The sequence below is a fragment of the Eptatretus burgeri genome, chromosome 9, assembly GCF_056783735.1.
Source record: "Eptatretus burgeri isolate ZD-2024b chromosome 9, Ebu_testis_v1, whole genome shotgun sequence".
NCBI lineage: Eukaryota > Metazoa > Chordata > Myxini > Myxiniformes > Myxinidae > Eptatretus > Eptatretus burgeri.
The window spans coordinates 82827914-82851659 of record NC_140969.1 but is presented as its reverse complement, the minus strand read 5'-3'; the positions used below and the strand labels follow the sequence as shown (position 1 = coordinate 82851659).

At 45.4% G+C, this 23746-nt stretch overlaps 1 protein-coding gene across 13 annotated transcripts in view; it reads left to right on the top strand.

The window, feature by feature from the left end:
* The window catches only part of LOC147020464 (ryanodine receptor 2-like), a 372265-nt gene that overhangs the window by 212954 nt on the left and 135565 nt on the right, over window positions 1–23746 (top strand). For 8 of the 13 annotated variants that reach the window (XM_085895792.1, XM_085895791.1, XM_085895799.1 and 5 more), the window contains 7 exons: window positions 47–181; window positions 3307–3419; window positions 3776–3878; window positions 5945–6051; window positions 11800–11851; window positions 12031–12075; window positions 12411–12510. In XM_085895792.1, the coding sequence (XP_085751918.1) occupies window positions 47–181; window positions 3307–3419; window positions 3776–3878; window positions 5945–6051; window positions 11800–11851; window positions 12031–12075; window positions 12411–12510 (655 nt within the window). Of the gene's footprint in view, window positions 1–46; window positions 182–3306; window positions 3420–3775; window positions 3879–4566; window positions 4664–5944; window positions 6052–11799; window positions 11852–12030; window positions 12076–12410; window positions 12511–23746 lie in introns of all 13 variants that reach the window. The other 5 variants (XM_085895797.1, XM_085895798.1, XM_085895796.1 and 2 more) reach the window with 1 other exon arrangement.

Here is a 23746-nt window from a genome sequence, read left to right as displayed (position 1 = left end):
AGTTGTAATGAATGTTTATTCATGATGTTTTCATATTGTGCTGCAGTTGGATGATCCATCCATCCGCTGGCAAATTTCATTGTACAAGGAATTGCCAGGAAAATCTGGAGAGACCTCTAATCCAGCCAAGACTGTTGATCGCGTGGTGGAGATTTCTGCTGTTCTCTTCTACCTGGAGCATGTGAGGCTTTGGCTTTTGTAATAATTTGTGTGGTTTTTTTTTTTAATGCCTCCGCCGACGAAGTTGCGGGAGGCATTATGTTTTCAGGTTGTCTGTCTGGCTGTCCGTCCGTCCGTGAGTCCATGATTCCCTTTTAAATTCATTTTACCTGCAACCGCTTGTCTGATTGACATGCATTTTCTACCATAGATGCAACTGCTCATATATAATGTATTTATGATAATTATGACATCATAGGTCATGTGGTGTGGCAGCCATGTTGGAAAAAGGAAAAACTTTGACCTCTGTATCTCCAAAACCGGTCCATGGAAAAAAATTGAAACTTAGCACATGCCAAGTACTCCCCATGGGAAATAAGTGCTGTTAATCATGACATCATCAATAAGTGTTGTTCATGTCAGTTACTGACACAGCACAACAAATCATTAATGATTGGTTAGATCTTCACAAATAAAATATCTGTAGATTACTTAACAGCAGTAGAATTAAGATCAATACTTAACAAAAAAAAACTGAAAGAAGTTTGGCAAATCGTTAACAGCTTAATGGAAGAGAATAATCAAGAGGAATCCTCAATCCAGCACATGGAAGCAAATCTGGATATGATTGAGCATAGAATGTACAAAGAGAAACCGAAATAAGTTAATCATAGAAAAGACAATGACATCATTAAATTTATGTTTGATACAAAGGGGTGGAAATGATCAATGTAGAGAAAATACTATGACAGAAGGAAGTGTGGGGTAAACTTGCAGAAACAACACAATAGAGAGAGCCACCAAGGGTTGTGTACACTTTACGAAATGCAATTAGGGGAAAATCTTCAACTATAAAGAAACAATCTCTCCAAAAGGACCATCTGGAACCCCCCCCCCCCCATCTACTTTCTTAACAATCCTCTTGAAGAAATCCTTTCATTCAAAGTTTTGGGTCTCACCATCTGCCATGACCTCTCCTGGGAAAGCCACATTTCCAAGCGAGCCTCCAAAGCCAGTCACTGGGCATCCTCCGTCGTGCAAAGTCCTTCCTTGGCACACCTGAGCTCCTGACCATGTACAAATCTTTCGTCCACAGCCTGATGGAGTTCTTCTCTCCCTTCTGGGCTGCTGTTCCTGCTTCTCACCTTTCTCGGCTTCACGCTGTGGAAACCAAGGCTTTCAGGATCATTGGTATATCCCACGATGAGGCTGAGTCTTTGGGTCTCTCTCTTTTACTGCAGGCAGGTCGGTGGTCTTTCTGTCTTCTACCGTCTCCTCTCCAGCCTCGCCCCCTTCCTCCCCCCCACCACCCCCACTCTATCTGCTATCTGTCCCACCCATATTTCCGCAGGGCGCTCAAGGTCCACCAGCAACCCCTTTCTGGTGAAACGACCAAAATCAAGAATCACTGCTCACTTTCATTCTTTCATTGCTCTTTTCTCCCCCACCTTTGGAAAAAAAAACTCCCACACTCTCTTCAATTCCATTCTTCCCTCCAAGTCTTCAAAATAGCTGTTCACCACCATCACTTTTCTTTCCCCAACCAAACCATGATCTTTTCTACCCCCGTCAATCAACCCCCTATCCACCTCCTTCATATTCCTGCTTTCCTTCCTGAAAGTCCTTGTAGTGTCCATCTTGTTTACCCCGTGTACCCTGCCTCATCCCTCTCCCTTCCACAGATCTCCTCATGTATCTGTTCCCCACTGTTTTGTGCTTCCCTCTCCCAACCCTCTTGTCTCCTGCTCCCCTTGTTATATGTTCTGTGTGTTAGTTCTTATACGAGCCTTGACATTCTATGTTAAAAAAAAAACAAAAAAAAAACAGGACATTCAATAGACGTAGAGGAATGGTTAAATAACACACATCCTTGTAATTGTGAACATTCCATATTTAAAGATCCACAACATAAACACATTATCACAGGTGCTCTCAGAATAGTGAAAGATTACATGCGTTACTTAAAAAAGGACCAATTTATTGAGAAAATGAAAGGATTAACTGGAATAAGGCAATGGAACTTACAATAAAAGGACTGATGGAATGGATGAGAGAACAAATTGATAAACACAAAGTACCAAACAAACAAATGGCCTTTTGGTCGGAGGAGGTAGAGAAATACATTAAAAGGAGAATTGTTGATTTGAAAATAAAAGTTTGCATCAGTCATCCAAAGTTAATTTTAAACAATCCAGAGACGTGTGATTCTTTAAAACAGCTTCAAGCACAATGTGTTATTGTTCCAATTGACAAAGCAAATCATAATATTGCATTTGTATGCAAAACATTCAACATTCAAACACTTTTGGAAGAATTGGGCTAACAGACTGGACTCTTAAAGTTCTATAAAATCAGTAATGATAATACAATAGTCTTGATACAACACAATGTAAATCACTCAAAAACGAGAAGACTGTTCGTTCCAGATAAACACCATAAATTACCATTCATTTACTGGATCCCAGAAATGCACAAAACCCCTCGTAAGATGAGGTTCATTATCACAAGTAGAGAATGCAGTTTGAAACCATTGTCAGGTAGTATTACAGGGGCGAAGAAACTCATTTTTAAATAAATTACAGGTTATGGTTCTTACATTAGGTGAGGGAACTATGTTGTTAGGTTTACAATTTCAAGATAGTTGAATATCGGATGCTGTGAAATGAACATAATTTACAGGAATCCTTTAAATTATGTTATATTTTAGGACTAGCCGAGACTGTGCAATTAATTAAAAGTGTGTGTGTGTGTTTACACATGCATGCTTGCTCGTAATCACAGTATATTTTTAGATAACCTATCAGCAGAATATGATTTGGTAATGGAATTGTGTGGAACATTCCTCCCTGCTTTTTAATTAGCCATGAGAATATTTATGAATTGTAAAGTTGTGCATGTAAAAACTTCATTTGAATGACAATAACCTGTGTGGAACTTCATCTGAATGGTACATTGCATGTACCGTTAACCTCCAATTAGGCAACACTTGTGGTAGTTTACATGGTTCCCATCAGTATGAGGTATAGACGATGAGAGTTTATAAAGAGTACATAAAAAGCATTATTCAATCATTTTGAAAGGTATACCTATAACATAAGTGTTGTACATTGTAGAATTTCCATTTAACACTCGTGTGTGATGTTGTAGGTTGAACATCCATCACGTACACGTAAAGCTGTGTGGCATAAATTGTTATCCAAACAGCGTAAGCGGGCAGTGGTTGCCTGCTTCCGCATGGCTCCTTTGTACAACCTTCCAAGGTGAGCTTTTTCACACTCTCATAACTACCCCACAACTGAAGCTATTTTCATTTCCATCTTGTAAGATGAGTACAAGAGTACAATTTTGAGTAAGTTCTTGTGGAAATTGCATTTCCTGTTGTTGGAATACAAGGCCCATTATCTACTTGAAGATGGATTCTTTTAACCAGCAATTTGAAAACCTGACAGGTGTTTACTTCTGTAAGCTCTTAATGAAGCTATATTCTTTTGCAGGTGTTAACCATGAGTTAAATGATTTGACAAAACACAAAGCTTCCTTTTCTTAAGAGGCTGCCATTTGCAAGTTGTGGTGCCCCCGACTTAACACTGTCACATTGCTGTGTGCCCTCCTGTAGACATAAAGTTAGCAATTTCTTCTTGGGTTCATTCTCTCGCATCTGGCTGCTGAAGAAGCGTATGAAGATGGAATTTGCTCCATTCATTAGAAACCTCATCTTGGTAAAGTGGGCACATCGTTTTTGTAATGCACTCGATCAAGCCGAATGGTTGGCCTCAAGCTGTGTTGTTCAAAGAAAACCGGGAGAATGAGGTCCTTCTTGGAAGGTTTCTACTTCTACCCTCATTCTTCCCCTCCTCTGACAACTAATGGCTTGTCGGCCAATGGAATGGAGAGTGGAGCTTTACTGTTGGGGAGTGCTTGAAATACATGCCTGTATCTGTTTCATACTCTGGCTTTCCTCTGCAAGATTCACTCGTCACGTGCCATGTCTTGAATCAAGTATGATTCATAAAGTAGACAATCCCATAGCTAAAACTAACTGTGTCAACGGTAATCGGAATGATTCAAAATAATTCCTGCAAAATTTAGCAAAACTGAGAAACTTAATGTAACCTGAGTTCAAAACAAGAAAAGTGATAAACATTTGATTTGTTAATTTTGAATGGCAGTGAGAGACTTTAACATCTCTTGAGATGGTTTGCGGCCAAGCGTGAAACAGATCATGAATGTCACATCAGTGGCAATAAAGCATGTCATTTCAAACCTTGACTCCCAACAGCTCACGCTGCTCTTTCTCTTGAGCACCCACCAAAAATCAAGGTCTTCACCATGCATCGGAGCCTCCCCTATCCATTGCCTGCCTGCTTGCACCCCGATCCCCTCCACTGTTCATCCTCCCCTCCCCAGGCACCGTGTGATTAACATGTTCCTGCAAGCCTATCAGGGAGCGTGGATAGAAACGGAGGAGAATCTATTTGAAGATAAGCTCATTGATGACATAGCCGTGAGTACAAGGGAAGCTGTCAGGACGGCGTGCCAAAGGGTTTTGCTTTTTTTCTCTCATTCTTTGGGCAAGGAACATCACCCCAAAGTGCTTATGATACTTGGCTAAGCATTTCAGGGATCAATTCAGGAATATCCTGAAATATCTGAAAGTTTACATCTAGCATTTGAAAAACAATCTCCTATGTATTTCTCATGAGATTCACATCAACTATGAGAAAACTTCACGAGATCACCATATATCGGTTTATGTATTGGTTCTTAGGAGGCCAAATCGTGCATGGCAGACCTATTTTGTACTGTATTGACCTCAAATTTGGTTATTGATTGTTAAAATAGAACACAGTTGAAAAATTACTTGTGTGAACAATGATGGGAACTGTGTAGTTACAGGAAAGAGAACAACTTAAGTTGCTAGTGTGAGTTTGAATGGGGAAGAAGAAAGTGGAACTTCAGGCAGATAATCAAATTTCATATGCCAGTGGATTCTGGATGATTTTCTCTCGAAACAGGCAAGATGGTTGGATTTGCATCTCCCTACTAAGAATGCACATCGCACACATTCAAGAATCAAGCAAGGCAAATCTGTAATACACAGGTGAAGTGATCAGGAAATAAATAACTCACCACCGTATCGCTTCTGCTGCAACAATCGGCAAACTGGAGGATCACTTCTTGTTAAAGAGGTTAACATGGACCTGCTGTATTTAAACAACAAGTGCACAGCATGACCATTGTCCACACTGTTGCACCTGTTCATGTCATGTGCTGGTCCAGTACCTCCATGTCATGGCCACAAGTTGTGGACATCTTTAACATGCGTATAGAGATGCACAGCCTGCCAGTGTGATCATATCTGGTCCAGCATGGTGGCCGGGTCGGTCGGACGCGGTGTCGGCCATCGTGTTTGCGTGTGCCACCTTGTGCTGAGAGTCGTTGCACGGCATCATGGGCATTTGCACAAGCATGTGTGCAGCGTTGTCTGGTTTCTCCATGATTAATAATTGTAATTCATTGTTATCTGCATCATATAAAATGTAATTCCATCTATATCAATGCTTACTTGGAAAACATGTAGAGAAGTTGTGTTTCTGAATCATTGCAGATTAACAGTGGTTTTGATCACGCATTGATTATTATTAGCCATTTCACAGTTCTTAATATTCTGGATGACAAAATAAGTAACACTTCATCCAAACTAAATAATAGTATTAATAATGTTACTGGGTATGTAGAAAAAGACATTTATATGATACTGACTTGAATGGTTCTGCCTGATCAGAAAGCGAGAGAGGATGAGGAAGAGGAAGAGGAAGAAACAGAGACGCATCCTGACCCATTGCATCAACTTATTCTTCAGTTCAGCCGTACTGCTCTCACTGAGAAAACGTATGCCATGACTCGAACCTCAACATCCTGGCCTGTAATCTACAGCACTGTTTTATTTGTGATCCCCAATTTGTATTCCAAGCATCCTTATTGTGCAACCCCTCGGGACTGCATGTGTATTTACATGGGAACTAACCTTTGGTCATTTCATCAATGTTCCTCATTGGGCCGTGGTTGTTGTGGGGTTCTGGGTTAATATGGAATACCTGTGTTTCACATTCTAAATGTGGATGGATGTCTGTTTTTTTGTGGAGAGGGAGGCAAAGCAGTGTCTATGAGAGATGCACCATACACCACTTTAAGTGAGCTCATCCATATCACCCGACGAGTCCGCGATACTCGACGAGTCCATAATACCCGAACTAACTACCTCTATTGTGCCGTTATTCAAGAAGTGTGCATAAAGAAATGAGATTATATGGAAAGGTGACCTTTGCGGTTTTGCTAATCTTTTTACTTTTCCATGAGTCAGATGTGAAAGGTACGGACCTTTTGTAACACACCTTGGAGGGACAATCGCTATATTTTCAGCAATACAGTGCAAGGATTAAGGGCAGTCTCTATCCATGAAAGGACATAAAACATCCCCATGCAATTCAAACTTAAAAGTATCGTGAGCATTGAAATTCAGGAAAAGGTAATTTAATGAAAACTTCTCATCTTGGATGATACCATGCAAGGAATAGACATGAACACCTGCAGCAAATGCTCAGCGTGATAAATTGCTGGTTGTGACTGCATTCTGTGTTTTTGGTTGGCATTGTGGAACTCATTATAAGAGAGTCTCTATTGTGGAACTCCTTGTTGGAGAGTCTATGTTGTGGAACTCATTATAAGAGGTCTCCATTGTGGAACTCCTTGTTGGAGAGTCTATGTTGTGGAACTCATTATAGGAGAGTCTATATTATGGAACTCGTTATAAGAGAATCTCTTGTGTGGAAGTCATTTTAGGCGAGTCTATATTATGGAACTTGTTATAAGAGAATCGCTATTGTGGAACTCGTTATAGGAGAGTCAATTGTGGAACTCGTTATAAGAAAGTCTCTTTTGTGGAACTTGTTACAAGAGAATCTCTATTGTGGAACTCATTGGAGATTCTCTGTTGTGGAACTTGTTATAGGAGAGTCTCAATTGTGGAACTCGTTATAAGAGAGTCTCTATTGTGGAACTTGTTACAAGAGAATCTCAATTGTGGAACTCATTATTGGAGATTCTCTGTTGTGGAACTTGTTATAGGAGAGTCTCTATTGTGGAACATGTTTTTGAGAGTCTCTTTTATGGAACATGTTAGAAGAAAATCTCCATTGTGGAACTCATTATAGGAGATTCTCTATTGTGAAATTCGTTATAGGAGTGTCTCTGTTGTCAGCTCAGATCAGTTATGGGAGCATGCACCGGAGCATCGCGTCGCAGAGTCCACTTTCCTCCGGTACTCCAGCGTCCTCCATCTGGCCATCCCCCTCCCCCCCCAGGCAGATGCCTGGCCCATCCCTATCTCCTTGAGATGCTGATCAATCTGCTGCAACTACGAGGCACGTGGTCGGCCCATCGGAATTGTTAGGTCGGCCCTAAAAGCAAAGAACTGCATGGCCTCCTCCACTCACGAGGCTCTTCCAATCTAGTGAGCAGGATCAGCATCAGGAGAATGAGTCACATGTCCATACAGCCGCAGCTGATGCTCACGGACTATGCACATAACATATCTCATTCAAGTCTCTCTCGGCAACCTCTCGATGGACACAAACTCCAACCAGTGATAGCCAAAGATTCTCCGAAGAGACCTGCGACCAAAGGAATTAAGTCTCCATCTCAGATCCCTGGTCACGGTTCAAGTCTCACATCCGTAGAGCAAGACTGGAAGCACCAAGGACCTGAAGACTCAGATTTTTGTCCTCCTGCACAGGAAGCGACAGCACCACACCCCATGATCCAGTGAATCCATGACTCCCCAGGCCTGACCCAGATGTCTATTAACCTCTGACTCACAGCCAGCAGAGACATGAATATCACTGCCAAGGTAAGTGAATCTCTGTGACCTCAACAACCTCACCACAAATGGGTACAGACAGAATAGCAGCATTCAAGATGTCATTGAAAGCCTGGATCTTAGTTTTGACCCAGGAAACCCGGAATCCCAGCGGCTCTGACTCCTAATTCAACACCTCAAGGGCCGCCAAAAGGATATCTAGTCTCCACAAAGATGACTGTATCATCTGCGAAATCAAGGTCAGAGATCTTGACATTCCCAAACGATGCACCACAGCTTGATCTCTCTGACATCCTCCCCAGAATCCAGTCCAAACAAGTGCTGAAATGTGTGGGGGCCAGTACACACCCCTGACGAACTCCAGCAACAACTGCAAATATGTCAGAGATGGTACCACCACATCCTACAGCACTCTCAGTACCAGAGTAGAGTTCAGACATCAGATCGATCAGTTATGGTGGCACCCCATGAAGACCAAGAATCCTCCAGAGGGCATCCCTATTCACTGAATGAAATGCTTTACAGAGGTCAACATTGGTTGCAAGCAGCCCCTGCCAAAACTTTCATCTGCGTTCGGTGAGGACACTAACAGCAAGGATACGGTCAATCGTTGACCTCTTTGGTGTAAAGCCTGACTGCTCTGGAAACTGATACTCAAGCAGATGGTGGTGCACCCTATCGAGAATTATCCGAGCAAAGACCTTGCCTGGCACTGAGAGCAGCGTCACACCTCAGTAGTTGTTGCAGTTTTGGCAATCACCCTTCCCTTTCCAGAGAGGGACAACAAGGCCCCTCTTCCAATCAGTTGGGATGATGCCTGTGTTCCAGGCAGAGCACAAAACTGCATGCAACGACACGAGTGCAGCATTTCCACCAGCCTTGAGAAGTTCAGCATGGATGCCACAGATCCGTTTCAACTGGTTCACCGCAGCCCGTGTTTCCACAAGCGAAGGTGGACCACAGTTGATTTGAGGGTCAGCAACAGGGATTGTAACACCCTTGACGTCCAACTCGACAGCTGGGGGATCAGCCTGGTACAACTGCTCAAAGCAACCGGCCCAGCGGGCCTTCACTTCAGACTCCTCTGTCAAGAGCCTACCACTCTCTGCTCTAACTGCAGTGCTCCGAGGGATGGGCTTGGATGAACGCAATGTGCGAATTCCCCTGTAAGCGGGACGAGAATCACCTGTTAACAGGTGATGCTCTACCCCCTCACAGATTCCTCGCACATAGGCCTCCTTGTCCACCGTTAATGCACGTATAGTTTTATTCCTCAGCTCCCTGAACAGCTCAGCTCTGCCATTCAGCCTGGCCCTGCGACTCTGGTCAAAGGTATCCAGTGTCCCTTGAGAGACAAAATTCTTCTTTGCCTTCCAGTGAGTTCCAAGACATCTACCAGAAACATCAATAACGGTGGTCTTGAAGGTACTCCACAACTCTTCAGGATCCCCAAAAGCACCCAGACCCCCAAATCTCCACTCAGCCTGTTCGCAAACTCCTCAGCCACCCTCTCATCCTTGAGCTTGCCAACATCCAGCCTAGGCTGGGATAGTACCATTCTCCTCGATTTAAGATGCAACTTCAGTGTTGCTACAACAAGCCGGTGGTCAATATCGTGGAACTGAGCACTCCGGTAGACCCTGCAGTTCTGGATCATCCTCCAGTGACCATCAACGAGGACATGGTCAATCCCTTTTGCCACATCACCAGCGTTGGAATACCAAGTCCAGCGATGAGCTTGTGGGCGCTGAAACCATGAACCAGCCACCTTAAGTCCATGACTTCTTGCAAAGTCAAGGAACTTAGTGCTATTCTGGTTCACAGTTCCAGACCCATGGGGACCAACACACGTCTCATAACCATCCCTATCAGTTCCATTTGATGCATTGAAATCCCCCAAGACTAGTCGTGTATCTCGCCTGTGGCACTGATCAACCACAGACTCGAGCACGGCATAGAATGCGTCCTTCATGGTGAGATCACTTGCATCAGTCGGACTGTCGGACCATAAACAGAGACCAGGGAAACAACCCCCAAGGGGTGACAAATCCTTCGTCTCATAATACGCTTGTTGACTGGTGTTACCTCAATTATCATTGGAGTCAGATTATTGGACACAGCTACAGCAACTCCTCAGGCATGGTAATCATCAGAGCAACCCGACCAATAGTAGGTGTAAGCACCCACCAGAATATCACCACTATCTGGTCTCCGAACCTCGAAATGTGCTGTAATACTGATGTTCAAAAGCTTTAGCTCAGATGACAACAGAGACAGGTGATCATCTTCTCTTAGGGATAGGACATTCCAGGCACCCACACGAAGGGACCAGCTCAGGTTAACCCAAGGAGACCGCCGTCTGATGGATGACACCTCAGCACCACCGCTACACGCACCACCGCAATCTGACCCAGGAAGTTTGTCCCCTTGCTTTTCCTCCTATCTTCAAGGAATGGGGGTCACGAAGGCTTTGCCTCAATCCTGTCATCCGGTGAGCTGCCTGAGAAGGGCAGCAGCACAGGAGGTACTCCCACATAGTGGGTGTTCAGTTTTCTTTGCATTTGTGGGTTTTGCGGAATGAAGTGTTTAACGGTGGCCGGAGTGCAAATCCTGCCACCAACTTCCTAAAATAAAGTAACCCAACTGCAGGAGGACATCCACAGACACAGTTGGGCACAATATATGGATGGATGTTGACTCACAAGGAGCTCCTCTGCCCTTTGACAGGTTTTGTTTTTAATCCTGATCGGTGTCCATATCATACACCCTCCTCACCAGGAAACCTGGTGGAGGAGTCGGTTTAGTCGCTGACAACCTGACCATGAAACGGGTTAGTGCAGGTTTACATGGTACCTGTAGCAAGTCACAGATTTAATCTGGCATGACCTGCCAATTAACTCGTTAAAATTGTGGAACTAAGGGAGTCTTTATTGTGGAACTTTTTATAGGAGAGTCTCTGTTGTGAAACTCATTATATGAGGTCTCTATTGTGGAACTCGTTATGAGAGTCTCTATTGTGGAACTCGTTATAAGAGAATCTCTCTTGTGGAACTCATTGTAGGAGGTCTCCATTGTGAAACTCATTATATGAGGTCTCTATTGTGGAACTCCTTATAAGAGTCTCTGTTGTGAAACTCATTATATGAGGTCTCCATTGTGAAACTCATTGTAAGAGTTCTCTATTGTGGAACTCCTGATAAGAGAGTTTCTGTTGTGAAACTCGTTATAAGAGAGTCTCTATTGTGGAACTCCTTCTAAGAGAATCTCTCTTGTGGAACTCATTATAGGAGGTCTCCATTGTGAAAGTCATTATATGAGGTCTCTATTGTGGAACTCCTTATAAGAGAGTCTCTGTTGTGAAACTCGTTATAAGAGGTCTCCATTGTGGAACTCATTATAAGAGAGTCTCTCTTGTGGAACTCATTATATGAGGTCTCCATTGTGAAACTCATTGCAAGAGTTCTCTATTATGGAACTCCTTATAAGACTCTCTGTTGTGAAACTCATTATAAGAGAGTCTCTGTTGTGGAACTCGTTTTGCGAGAGTCTCTTTTGTGGAACTCATTATAAGAGGGCTCTATCATAGAACTCGTTAAAAGAGAGTCTCTGTTGTGAAACTCGTTACAGGAGAGTCTCTATTATGTAATTAGTTATGATAGTCTCTATTGTGGAACTTGTTATTAGAGAAGAGTATTGAGGTTTAACAAAGTGATATCATAGGAATGTGATCAGCATCGAATGCGTGTTCTCTGCTTTGGCAGGAAGTTGGAGGAAGATTTCCTCTACATGGCTTACGCAGATATCATGGCCAAGGTAACTAATGCTTGTGGTATTTTCTACAATTTGTTTTTCTCTTATTTTGTTAATTTACAGCTGTAGTAATATTATGGTTCCGTGTGATTTTAATTGGAGTAAACTATTGTTTGTGTTTGCGAAAAGGATCCTTAAATGCACTTACACTGTATTTACCTGTCATTCCTCTCTCTCAAAAGAGTTGTCATTCTGAGGATGATGAGGAAGCGGAGATGTCGTTCGAGGTAATATTGTAATTTTTATATTTACTTATCGAGTTTCATTTGCTCTGAACTTGTGAGAGTGTTATATTTAAGCTCGGTTGCTGCTTTAACAACAGCAGGTATTTAAATACAAGTTTTAATAAAGCCTTAGTGCATTACCTTTACCTTTAAATGCTATACAGAACTCATTTGACTGGGTTGGTAAGCAGGTAATCTACCTGTGGCTCAACAGTAGGCTGGAGTTTTGGTATGATCATGGGCTGAGAAAGTAGCTGTGTTCAGAAGTGGGGAACATGTCAGACATGGCCTTCAACACTGGTAATCACCAAGCAATGTCATCTGTATTCCTTGAGCAGGAGAAGGAGGTGGCAAAGCAGCAACTTCTATACCAGCAGGCACGTCTTCATGACAGAGGTTCTGCAGAAATGGTACTGCAGATGATTGGGGCGAGCAAAGGTAAGCACCTGTAAACAGATCATCAGCATGCAGTCCTCTTTGCAACAAGCTCAATCACAGCTATCAGAGCAAATGAAGATGTGTGTTTGTTTGTGTGTGTTTATGTGTGCTTCTCAAGATGAGCAAGCCTTGTGAACATCCTGTATGTTTGATATCCAGTGCCACCAAAAGTGATACGTCCTTTAAACTGTACACGTTGTTTGGTAAAAACAAAGAACTGCAGCGAATGCAAATATTTGACAACCTGCACTTTGGTTTTGTTACTTTGTTACATACATACTGTATAGTGGACAAAAAAATGGAAACGCCAGAGTACATGGGCCATACAAAATGCATGCAAAGTATGGAGCCGCCACATGTACATGAGGAGGAGGAGGAGATTGGGACCATAATCTGTGCAGAGCATTGATGCTGCTTAAGCAGTCTCCTTGGCTATTGGGCACAATCCACAATCCGGGTCGCCACTCCAACACAGTGTACCAGCAAGCTGGCACTCATTTTGCCGACCTCGGAAGGATGACAGGCCGAGTTAACCCCACCTGGTATTAATTCAACAGCTGAGCAGGATTTTAACTCAGGACCCGAGAATTTAAAGCCCACCACCCTAACCATTAAGCCAACACCAGGCATATACGTACATGACCGGCCCGTGAAATATGCAAATTGCTTCCTGTCAGTCCTTGTTGTGTGTGTGTGTGTGTGTGTGTGTGTGTGTGTGTGTGTGTGTGTGTGTGTGTGTGTGTGTGTGTGTGTGTGTGTGTGTGTGTGTGTGTGTGTGTATGAGGTCTGTCTAAAAAGTAACGGGACTGACTTCACAGAAATTTTATTCCAAAAAATATATTGAAATCACAGCTTGTCCCCTTCAAAATAGTTTCCCTCCAGTCTCACACACTTGTCCATCCTCTTCTTCCATGCTTCGATGCACCCCCGGAAGGCTTCTTCTGGAATCCTCCAGAGCTCCGTCGTCACGGCCCTTTTGATGGCCTTCACATCAGGAAATCGGGTCCCCTTGATCACCCCCTTGAGCTCGGGGAATAGGAAAAAAATCACAAGGGGCCAAGTCTGGTGAATATGGGGGTTGCTCCAGAGTTGGCACATTCCTCTCCACGAGAAACTGTTGGATGCTCAGGGCACTGTAAGCAGGGGCATTGTCATGGTGGAGCACCCAGGCGTTGTTCTCCCACAGATCCCTCCGCTTGTCCCAGACTGATCTCATGAGACGCCGGAGGATCTCCTTCTACATGTATTGATTCACTGTTTGACCCTGTGGTAGAAACTCGAAGTGGACGATGCCCTTGATGTCAAAAAACGCGATGAGCACCTTGACCTTCGACTTCAACATCCTTGCTTTCTTTGATCTTGGTGATGCCGGACTTTTCCACTGACGACTCTGCCGTTTGGTCTCGGGATCGTATTCGAATATCCACGATTCATCGCTAGTAATGACTCTCCTGAGCAGGTCTGGATCGTCCTCGAAGCACTCGATAATGTCTTGACAGACAGTGACTCTTTGCTGTTTCTGGTCCTCGGACAACAGCTTGGGGACCATCTATGCGCACACCTTGCGCATTTCGAGATTTTCAGTGATGATGCTCCAGACAGTGTCCTTGTTGATGGAAAGTTCTGCAGCAATTATCCGCACCGTGAGTCGACGATCTGCGCGCACCATCTGCTTCACACGCTCGATGTTGTCCACCGTTCTGCTCGTTGAAGGTCTTCCAGACCGTATATCGTCTTCAACCTCCTCTCGTCCCTGTTTGAACCTCTTGTGCCATTCAAATGCACGTGTACGTGACATCGTTTCTTCCCCGTAGACTTGCTGCAGCATTGCGAAGGATTCGGAAGGTGTTTTGCCAAGCTTGGCAAGAAACTTCAGATTGGCTCTCTGCTCACGACTCATAGCGTGACGACTCAGACTAGACAACGTGTAAAGCAGCACCTGTAAAAATCACACAATGAGTGCAGTCAACCATCACCAATCATATATATATATATATATATATATATATATATATATATATATATATATATATATATATATATATATATATATATTGCTTGAATGTTGCGAAAAACTGTGACGCAACCCGTTCATTCAAGTTGTGTAAGTGGAGCACATAGCAGGCTTAGTCCCGTTACTCTTTAGACGGACCTCGTGTATATATGTATATATATATATATATATATATATATATATATATATATATATATATATATATATATATATATATATATATATATGTTGTTACGAAGTCCCGCCCGGCGTGCGAGCGATTGCGTAACTCCAATCGCAACCCTGTCGCCCACCGGACGGACAATTCAGTCGTGACCGTCCTGGAACTACTGCCAGGAGCCAGTTACGGATGGGGGTTTAACCTCACCACGATCGTGCCAATTGCCCATACGCGCAGGATAGGGTTGCTCGCCAAATTCGACCTACCTAAGTACCTGCACGAGTAGTCGACCGGGCGATCGTACCTCGCCGCAGGTCGGCCGAGGACACGAACCACTTCAGCGGTCCGTTCCGTGCTACAGTGATAACCGAGCGGTGTTATCGCCGACCTCGACGGATCAGATTCTCTTCTTTACCCTGGGTGTTCAAAACCCACTACTAATTTATTCCGCGATTCAAGATGGCACTTTCAATGGGGAAAGAGACGACGAACGGGATACATTTCACACAAGGACATTTATTTTACACGTACACATATACAGTCAATGCAATATACAGGCGACAAGCAAACAGAAAGCAATACAACCGACTATAATTATTAGTAATTGACAGGCACTTACACAGGTTTGCTTAACAGACGGCGCCACCAGTTGCACACAAAAAAAACCAAAGGAAAAACCCTCCTCACAGGCAAGGGGGTAGACGGGGTTCGTAAACCTTTATGCCGTGGGCCGTGGGTGACCGAATAGGCCCGCGAGACCGTGCTGGTTACCTGCCCCCTTGAGGGGCGACGGTCGGCGAGCCCTCTCCGGCACTCTCCTCTCGTGTGCGCCTCGACCCGGGACCACTGCTCGCAACCCTCACGGCTTGGCGCCCAGAGGGAGAGACGAGCCTTTGACGATCCAGAGCCCACTTCGACAATCCAGAGCCCGACGAGTCCAAACACTACGTCCAGAGCCCGACGAATCCAAACACGACGATCCAGAGCCCTAAGAGTCTAAACACGATGATCCAGAGCCCGACGAGCCCAAACACGACGATCCAGAGCCCGACGAGTCCAAACACGACGATCCAGAGCCCGGAGAGTCCAAACACGATGATCCAGGCAGGAGAGAGGAAGAATCCAACACGATGATCCAGGCAGGAGAGAGGAGAGCTCAAACACGATGATCCAGGCAGGAGAGAGGAGAGCTCAAACACGACGTCCACCAAGAGAGAGGAGAGCTCAAACACGACGTCCACCAAGAGAGCGAGCCCGCGCGCGGTCCGCTCTATACAGCGCGGGGCTCCGCCCTTCGCTCCTCCCCGTTTTTGGCTCCGCCTCTCCTCTAGCCCTTTCGAGAAGCTCCTCGAAAAGGAGCGTTTCCTCCTCACGGTCGCCTCACACCCCGTATCCACGAATCGCCAGCGAGCTCTCGCAGCCTCTCCCGTTAGCCCCGGCGCCGCATAAAGGCGGGAAAACTCGCGCGCCGTTGTAGGCCTTTCACGGGGCCTTCGTTTGAAGTCTTCAGATGGTCCAAAATAATGATAGAACAGAAAAACGGCTATCTCAGATTCGCAGCCCGATGAATCACATGAATTCCCTTTAAACATCGGTGGGGAACTATCTGCACATAAACTTAGCGTCATAACTGATCTTGGGACCCTTTATGGTTTATTGCAAATTTCCACAGCCGTAACAATATATATATATATATATATATATATATATATATATATATATATATATATATATATATATATATATATATATATATATATATATATATACTAGATGACCCGTGAACCCGTTGGGTTCCCGTTGTGACAGCGGTTGAAAAAAAAATCATTTCAAAAAAAAAAATTGCTCCAGCAAACTATACCGCTGAGGTTTGCATTGATCAAATTCTCCTGAAGAGCACTTGACTAAATCGAGAATTGATTTTTTAATAACTTTTATTCGTTGCCCGATTTGAACAAAATTTGATACTGCACACCGCAGGCGCATGGTGAGTAAGGTGGCCCTAAAATTTTTGCACTATCGTGTACCGTTTTGACTGTATTTCGGGAACATACATACATACATACATACATACATACATGCATACATCCATACACATAGACAAGATGAGAGTTTTAGTAATATATCGAAGATATACAAGGTGTGTTCAAAAAGTATTCGACCTTTGTTCATAAAAAATACTCGTATCCAGATACAACAAACTTGCACTAGTCTCCTTCAAAGTAGTCCCCTTGGGCCGCCACACACTTCTCCCAACGGTTCTGCCACTGTCGGAAGCAGCGCTGGAACGCCTCTTTTGGGATGGCGTGCAGCTTGTCCATCGCATTCCGCATGATGTCTTCTCTGGATTGAAATCTGGTCCCTTTGAGTGGCATTTTCAGCTTGGGGAAAAGCCAGAAGTCACACGGAGCCATGTCGGAAGAGTAGGGAGCCTGACGAAGCACAGGTGTGTTGTGTTTGGCCTGGAAACTCTGTATCGAATGTGAAGAATGGGCGGGTGCGTTATCGTGATGGAGCTGCCAATTGACCGCTGCCCACAGGTCCGGCCGTTTGCATCGCACAGCGACACAAAGGCGACGCAGTACCTCTTGGTAGTACTCTTTGGTGATCGTTGTGCCGTGTGGTGCGTACTCGTAATGAACCATGCCACTGGAGTCAAAGAAGACGATTTGAAGATGGTCAGCATGACTTTGACATTGCTGCGGACCTTCCTTGCTTTTTTTGGTCTCGGGCATGTTGGATGCTTCCATTGTGATGACTGGAACTTGGTTTCTGGGTCGTACCCATAAACCCAGGTCTCATCGCCTGTGATCACTGTGTTGAAGAAGTTGGGATCGCTGTTCACAGTCTCCAGCATGTCCGGTGCGATCTCCAAGCTGAGTTGCTTCTTCTCGATCGTTAGCAGCTTTGGCACGAATTTCGCTGAGATTTTCCTGAAGCCCAAATCCTCAGTCACAATGGAATGAACGGATCTAATGCTGACACCCGCCTCGTCTGCAAGTTCTCTGATCGTGATTCTACGATCATGCATCAGCAGGGTCCTCACTTGGTCAATGACGATCTCATTTCGGGATGTTGAGGGCCTACCAGAACATGCTTCACTTTCCACTGATGTGCGACCATCTTTGAAGCGGTTGTACCACTCTTTTATCTGTGTGGTGCCCATTGCTTCGTTCCCGAAGGCCTGTTGAATCTTGCGAATCGTTTCCACTTGCGAATCGCCAAGCCTTACACAAAATTTGATGCAGTAGCGTTGTTCAAGTTTTTCCGCCATTTTGTCAAAAACGAAAATCCGACGGTACTCACTTACACTTCCTCACTCATCGGCGGTCTATCGGCAACTGACAGCTTCTGCAGGGGGGAAAATATTCACGCATACGAATTAGGATCGCCTACATACGTGCACCAAAGCATGCCTCCCGAGCTTCATTTGTTTACGCATGAAAAATTAAGGTTGGATACTTTATGAACACATCTCGTGTGTATGTATATATATATATATATATATATATATATATATATATATATGTATATATGTATATATGTATATATATTGTTGCGGATTCGCGCCCGCCGGCGTGCTGACGGCCACGTAACTCGAATCGCGGCACGTCGCCCACCGGACGGACAATCCAGTCGTGACCCTCTCGGACTAACGCCGGGAACCAGTCACGGGTGGACCTTTCGGTCTCACCGCGATCGAGCCAATCAGCCCCCGCGTGGGATAGGGTTGCTCGCCAAATTCGACCTACCTAAGTACCCACGCGGAGGGTAGACCGGGCGATCGCACCTCGCCGCAGGTCGACTTCGGACACGGGCCACTTAAGCGACCCGTTCCGTACTATCAGAATAACCGAGCGGTGTTATCGTCGACCTCGACGGTTCGATTAATTATCGGGCGTATTCAGCCCACTACCAACCCTTTACGTGAAGCAAGATGGGGATTCAATGGAGGAAAAGACGAAGCGAAGCGGGAGAACAGTTCAACAATAAAGCACATTTATTCGCGGCACACGGGAAGCACACAAATTCAATTCCACCAAAAGCACACAAAAAAAAGAAAACACAATTCCATTTACACAAAAAGCAAATATAAAAGCGAAAACAATGCAGAGCTAATACCGACTACCGAGCACACGGCAACACTTATACAATTCTACTTCACAGACGGCGCCGACAACACATACCCAAAACCAAGGAAAGAAATACCCTCAAGAATGAGGCGGGCCTGAGGCCGAGACCGGGTCGCGCCTACCCGTCTGGTGATGAGACGCGGAGCGGCGATGGCGCCTCTCTCCGCGGGCCTCGCGGACAGTGTCAGGCAGGGGGTGGGAAAAGGGGCCCCCTTGGTCGCACTATCTCAGCGCGGGGGGAAACAGGAGGGGGTTGCTGATGCTCGGGGTATAGAGGATCTTTATTATCCCTGGTGTGCGTCTCCACCTCGGCCAGGTCGCGCTGCCGGCCTCCCTCGGGCGTGCAGCTCCTGGCACCGACGCGAGCACCCCCTCGTCCGACTCTCTTCAGCTTCTCCAGCCACTGCAGGCTTCGGGCTCCAGACTTCCACACTCGTCCCCTCCGTTCCGACTCCTTCTCGTTCTCGTTCTCCTCTCCGTTCTCGTTCTCCTTCTTCGTTCTCGTTCTCCTTCTTCTGACTGACGAACACCGTCCTTTTATCCCCCCGTAACTTCGCCTTTGACCCCCTCCCTTTGACCTTTCACCTCGCTCCCCATTGGCCCGAGAAAAAGTGGGCGTGAAGGCTTTTTGATCCACAAATTTGCATATATCGATCGCCCTGGGGGCGGGGCCAATTCGCCCCTCGCTCACCGATTGGACGGCAAAAAGTGGGCGTGTGTCGTTTTTGATCCGTTTTTGAAGCACAAAATCCGTGATTTTGTACACGCTGTTCGACGCGCGTTCTGCATGAGTCCAACACCGGTACCCACAGCGGGGCAAGAACGGTGGCGATGCTACGGTTGCGAGGTGTGACGTGAAGGTCGTGGCGGTTGTGGTGAAGCGGTGGTTGTGGTCGGTGGTTGATGTTGTGGTTGTGATGGTAATCATGGCGGTTGGTCCAAAATAAAGATAGTAAAAGAAAAACGGCTATCCTGAAGAGTCGCAGCACGTATAAATGACATGTATTCCCACTAGACAACGGGTTTGGGCCTAACTACACATGCACTTACCGAGATACCTCACCTAAGGGACCTGAATGGTGGTTTGCGAATCTGGTAACCACAACAATATATATATATATATATATACAGTGGGGAGAACAAGTATTTGATACACTGCCGATTTTGCAGGTTTTCCCACTTACAAAGCACGTAGAGGTCTGTAATTTTTATCAGAGGTACACTTAAACTGTGAAAGATGGAATCTAAAACAAAAATTCTGAAAATCACATTGTATGATTTTTAAATAATTAATTTTCATTTTATTGCATGAAATAAGTATTTGATCACCTACCAACCAGTAAGAATTCTGGCTCTCATAGACCTGTCAGTTTTGTCTTTAAGAAGCCCTCCCATTCTCCACTCATTACCTGCATTAACTGCACCAGTTTGAACTCGTTATCTGCATAAAAGACAGCTGTCCACATTCAATCAGACTCCAACCTCACCAAAATGGGCAAGACCAGAGAGCTGTCTAAGGACATCAGAGACAAAATTGTAGACTTGCGCAAGGCTGGGATGGGCTACAGGACAATAGGCAAGCAGCTTGGTGAGAAGGTAACAACTGTTGGCGCAATTATTAGAAAATGGAAGAAGTTCAAGATAACAGTCAATCTCCCTTGGTCTGGGGCTCCATGCAAGATCTCACCTCGTGGAGCCTCAATGATCATGAGAGGTGAGGGATCAGCCCAGAACTACATGGCAGGACCTGGTCAATGACCTGAAGAGAGCTGGGACCACAGTATCAAAGAAAACCATAATTAACGCACTATGCCGTCATGAATTAAAATCCTGCAGCGCACACAAGGTCCCTCTGCTCAAGCCAGCGCATGTCCAGGCCCGTCTGAAGTATGCCAATGACCATCTGGATGATCCAGAGGAGGAATGGGAGAAGGTCATGTGGTCTGATGAGACCAAAATAGAGCTTTTTGGTTTAAACTCCACTCGCCGTGTTTGGAGGAAGAAGAAGGATGAGTGCAACCCCAAGAACACCATCTCAACCGTGAAGCATGCTGGTGGAAACATCATTCTTTGGGGATGCTTTTCTGCAAAGGGGACAGGACGACTGCACCGTATTGAGGGAAGGATGGATGGGGCCATGTATCGCGAGATCTTGGCCAACAACCTCCTTCCCTCAACAAGAGCATTGAAGATGGGGCGTGGCTGGGTCTTCCAGCATGACAACGACCCGAAACACACAGCCAGGGCAACTAAGGAGTGGCTCCGTAAGAAGCATCTCAAGGTCCTGGAGTGGCCGAGCCAGTCTCCAGACCTGAACCAATGGAAAATCTTTGGAAGGAGCTGAAAGTCTGTGTTGCCCAGCGACAGCCCCGAAACCTGAAGGATCTGGAGAAGATGTGCATGGAAGAGTGGGCCAAAATCCCTGCTGCAGTCTGTGCAAACCTGGTTAAGAACTACAGGAAACGTCTGATCTCTGTAATTGCAAACAAAGGTTTCTGTACCAAATATTAAGTTCTGTTTTTCTGATGTATCAAATACTTATTTCATGCAATAAAATGCAAATTAATTATTTAAAAATCATACAATGTGATTTTCAGGATTTTTGTTTAAGATTCCGTCTTTCACAGTTGAAGTGTACCTATGATGAAAACTACAGACCTCTACGTGCTTTGTAAGTGGGAAAACCTGCAAAATCGGCAGTGTATCAAATACTTGTTCTCCCCACTATATATATATAAATATATATATATATATATATATATATATATATATATATATATATATATATATATATATATATATATATATATATATATATATATATATGTATATATATATATATATATATATATATATATATATATATATATATATATATTGTTACGGTTGAGGAAATTCGCAAACCACCATTCAGGTCCCATAGGTGAGGTATCTCTGTAAGTACATGTGTAGTTAGCCCCAAACCCGTTGTTTAGAGGGAATAAATGTGATTCATTCGGGCTGCGACCCTTTAAGATAGCGGTTTTTCTGTTCTATCTTTATTTTGAACCAACCACGTCTCAACCGCCATCACACAACAACCACCAACCGCAACGCCACTTAACAACAACAATGCCAACAGTCACGACCTTTACCTTCACAGCTCGCTCCCGCAAACATCGCATCACCGCCATTCCAAGCGTCACCGTGGCCATGGACCAGCACTTTGGACCCTCCACCACCTTCGCCTCTCCTTCTGCGGCCATTCCCGCACCGCTTGTGGGCACCGAGCATCAGGCTGTCCTGGACTCGTACAGGGCGCGCGCCGAGCCGCGGGTACAAAGTGCGGCCTTTCCGAAGAGAAGTCAGATTAGGAATGATACACGCCCACTTCTGATCCGTCCACTCAGCAAGCGCGGGGTGATTTGGCCCCGCCTCCAGGCGTGCCGGAGTAGAATCGATATATGCAAATTCGAGGATCAGGGGAGATTCAAGCCCCTTTTTCTCCGTCCAATGGGCGAGCGTGGCTCCAAGCCGAGCTCGTTCTGATCCATAAATTTGCATATGGGTTCTCCTGCACCACTATAAAGCGCCGAGCGCGGGGCAAATTCAGGAGTTTTTCGGTCAAGGCGAGTTGGAGAAGAGTTGAGGAGTGGAGCGCAGCGGAGCTTGGAGTCCGGGAGAAGTTCGAGTTCGGTGCAGGGCTGCTGCTCGTCGGAGCGCAGCGGCGGCTGAGGAGAATTGCGGAGGGGACCGGATACCTCGGGTCCGAGGCAAGGAAGACGGTGGTCGGCGACGAGGTCACAGTGGAGTCGCTCGTCGCGGGACCCAAGCAAGCCAGCTATCCTCTTTCCCCAGAGCATCAACAATTCCCCCCTTTTTTCCCCCCGTGCTGAGATAGTGCGAAAAGGGGGCCCCGTTCCCACCCCATTCCAAGCAGTGCCAACGAAACCCGCGGAGGAGCGCGGAGTCGGGGCACCGCCGCCACATTTGCGGCTCATCACAAGACACGGGTAGGATCCACCCGGTCTCACGGCCCACAGGCCCCGTCTGCCCCCTTGTCTTTGAGGGTGGCCCTTTTCTTTTGCTTTTGCGTAAATGTGTTGTCGGCGCCGTCTGTAAAGTAAAACTGTGTAAGTGTTGCCGTGTGCTCGCGTAGTCGGTCGTAGATCTGCATTGTTGTGTTTCTTTTGTAACATCTGCTTTTGGTGCATAATTGTTGTAATTGTATATGTGTGCTTTCCGTGTGCCGCGGAATAAATGTGCCTCATGTTGAACTGTTTTCCCGTTTCGCTTCGTCTTTTCTTTAATTGAATCTCCACCTTGCTTCATGTAAAGGGTGGTAGTGGGCTTAATACGCCCGATAATTAATCGGAACCGTCGAGGTCGACGATAACACCGCTCTGTTATCCCGATAGTACGGAACGGGTCGCTTAAGTGGCCCGTGTCCGGAGTCGACCTGCGGCGAGGTGCGATCGCCCGGTCTACCCTCCGTGTGGGTACTTAGGTAGGTCGAATTTGGCGAACAACCCTATCCCACGCGGGGGGCCGATTGGCACGATCGTGGTGAGGCCGAAAGGCCCACCCGTGACTAGATCCCGGCATTGGTCCGAGAGGGTCACGACAGAATTGTCCGTCCGGTGGGTGACGTGCCGCGATTCGAGTTACGTGGCCGCTCGCACGCCACGTGCAAATTGTGCAAATTTGCCAGAGATTGTGCAAATTCCTTTTGACGACATAATATTGGATTGGTGGTAACGATGAAGGTTGCTTCCAACATGCGTAAATGAAACGAGCTTCGACCTCGGCTCATATATATATATATATATATATATATATATATATATATATATATATATATATATATATATATATATATATATATATATATATATATATATATATATATATACATATATATTGTTACGGATTCGCGCCCGCCGGCGTGCT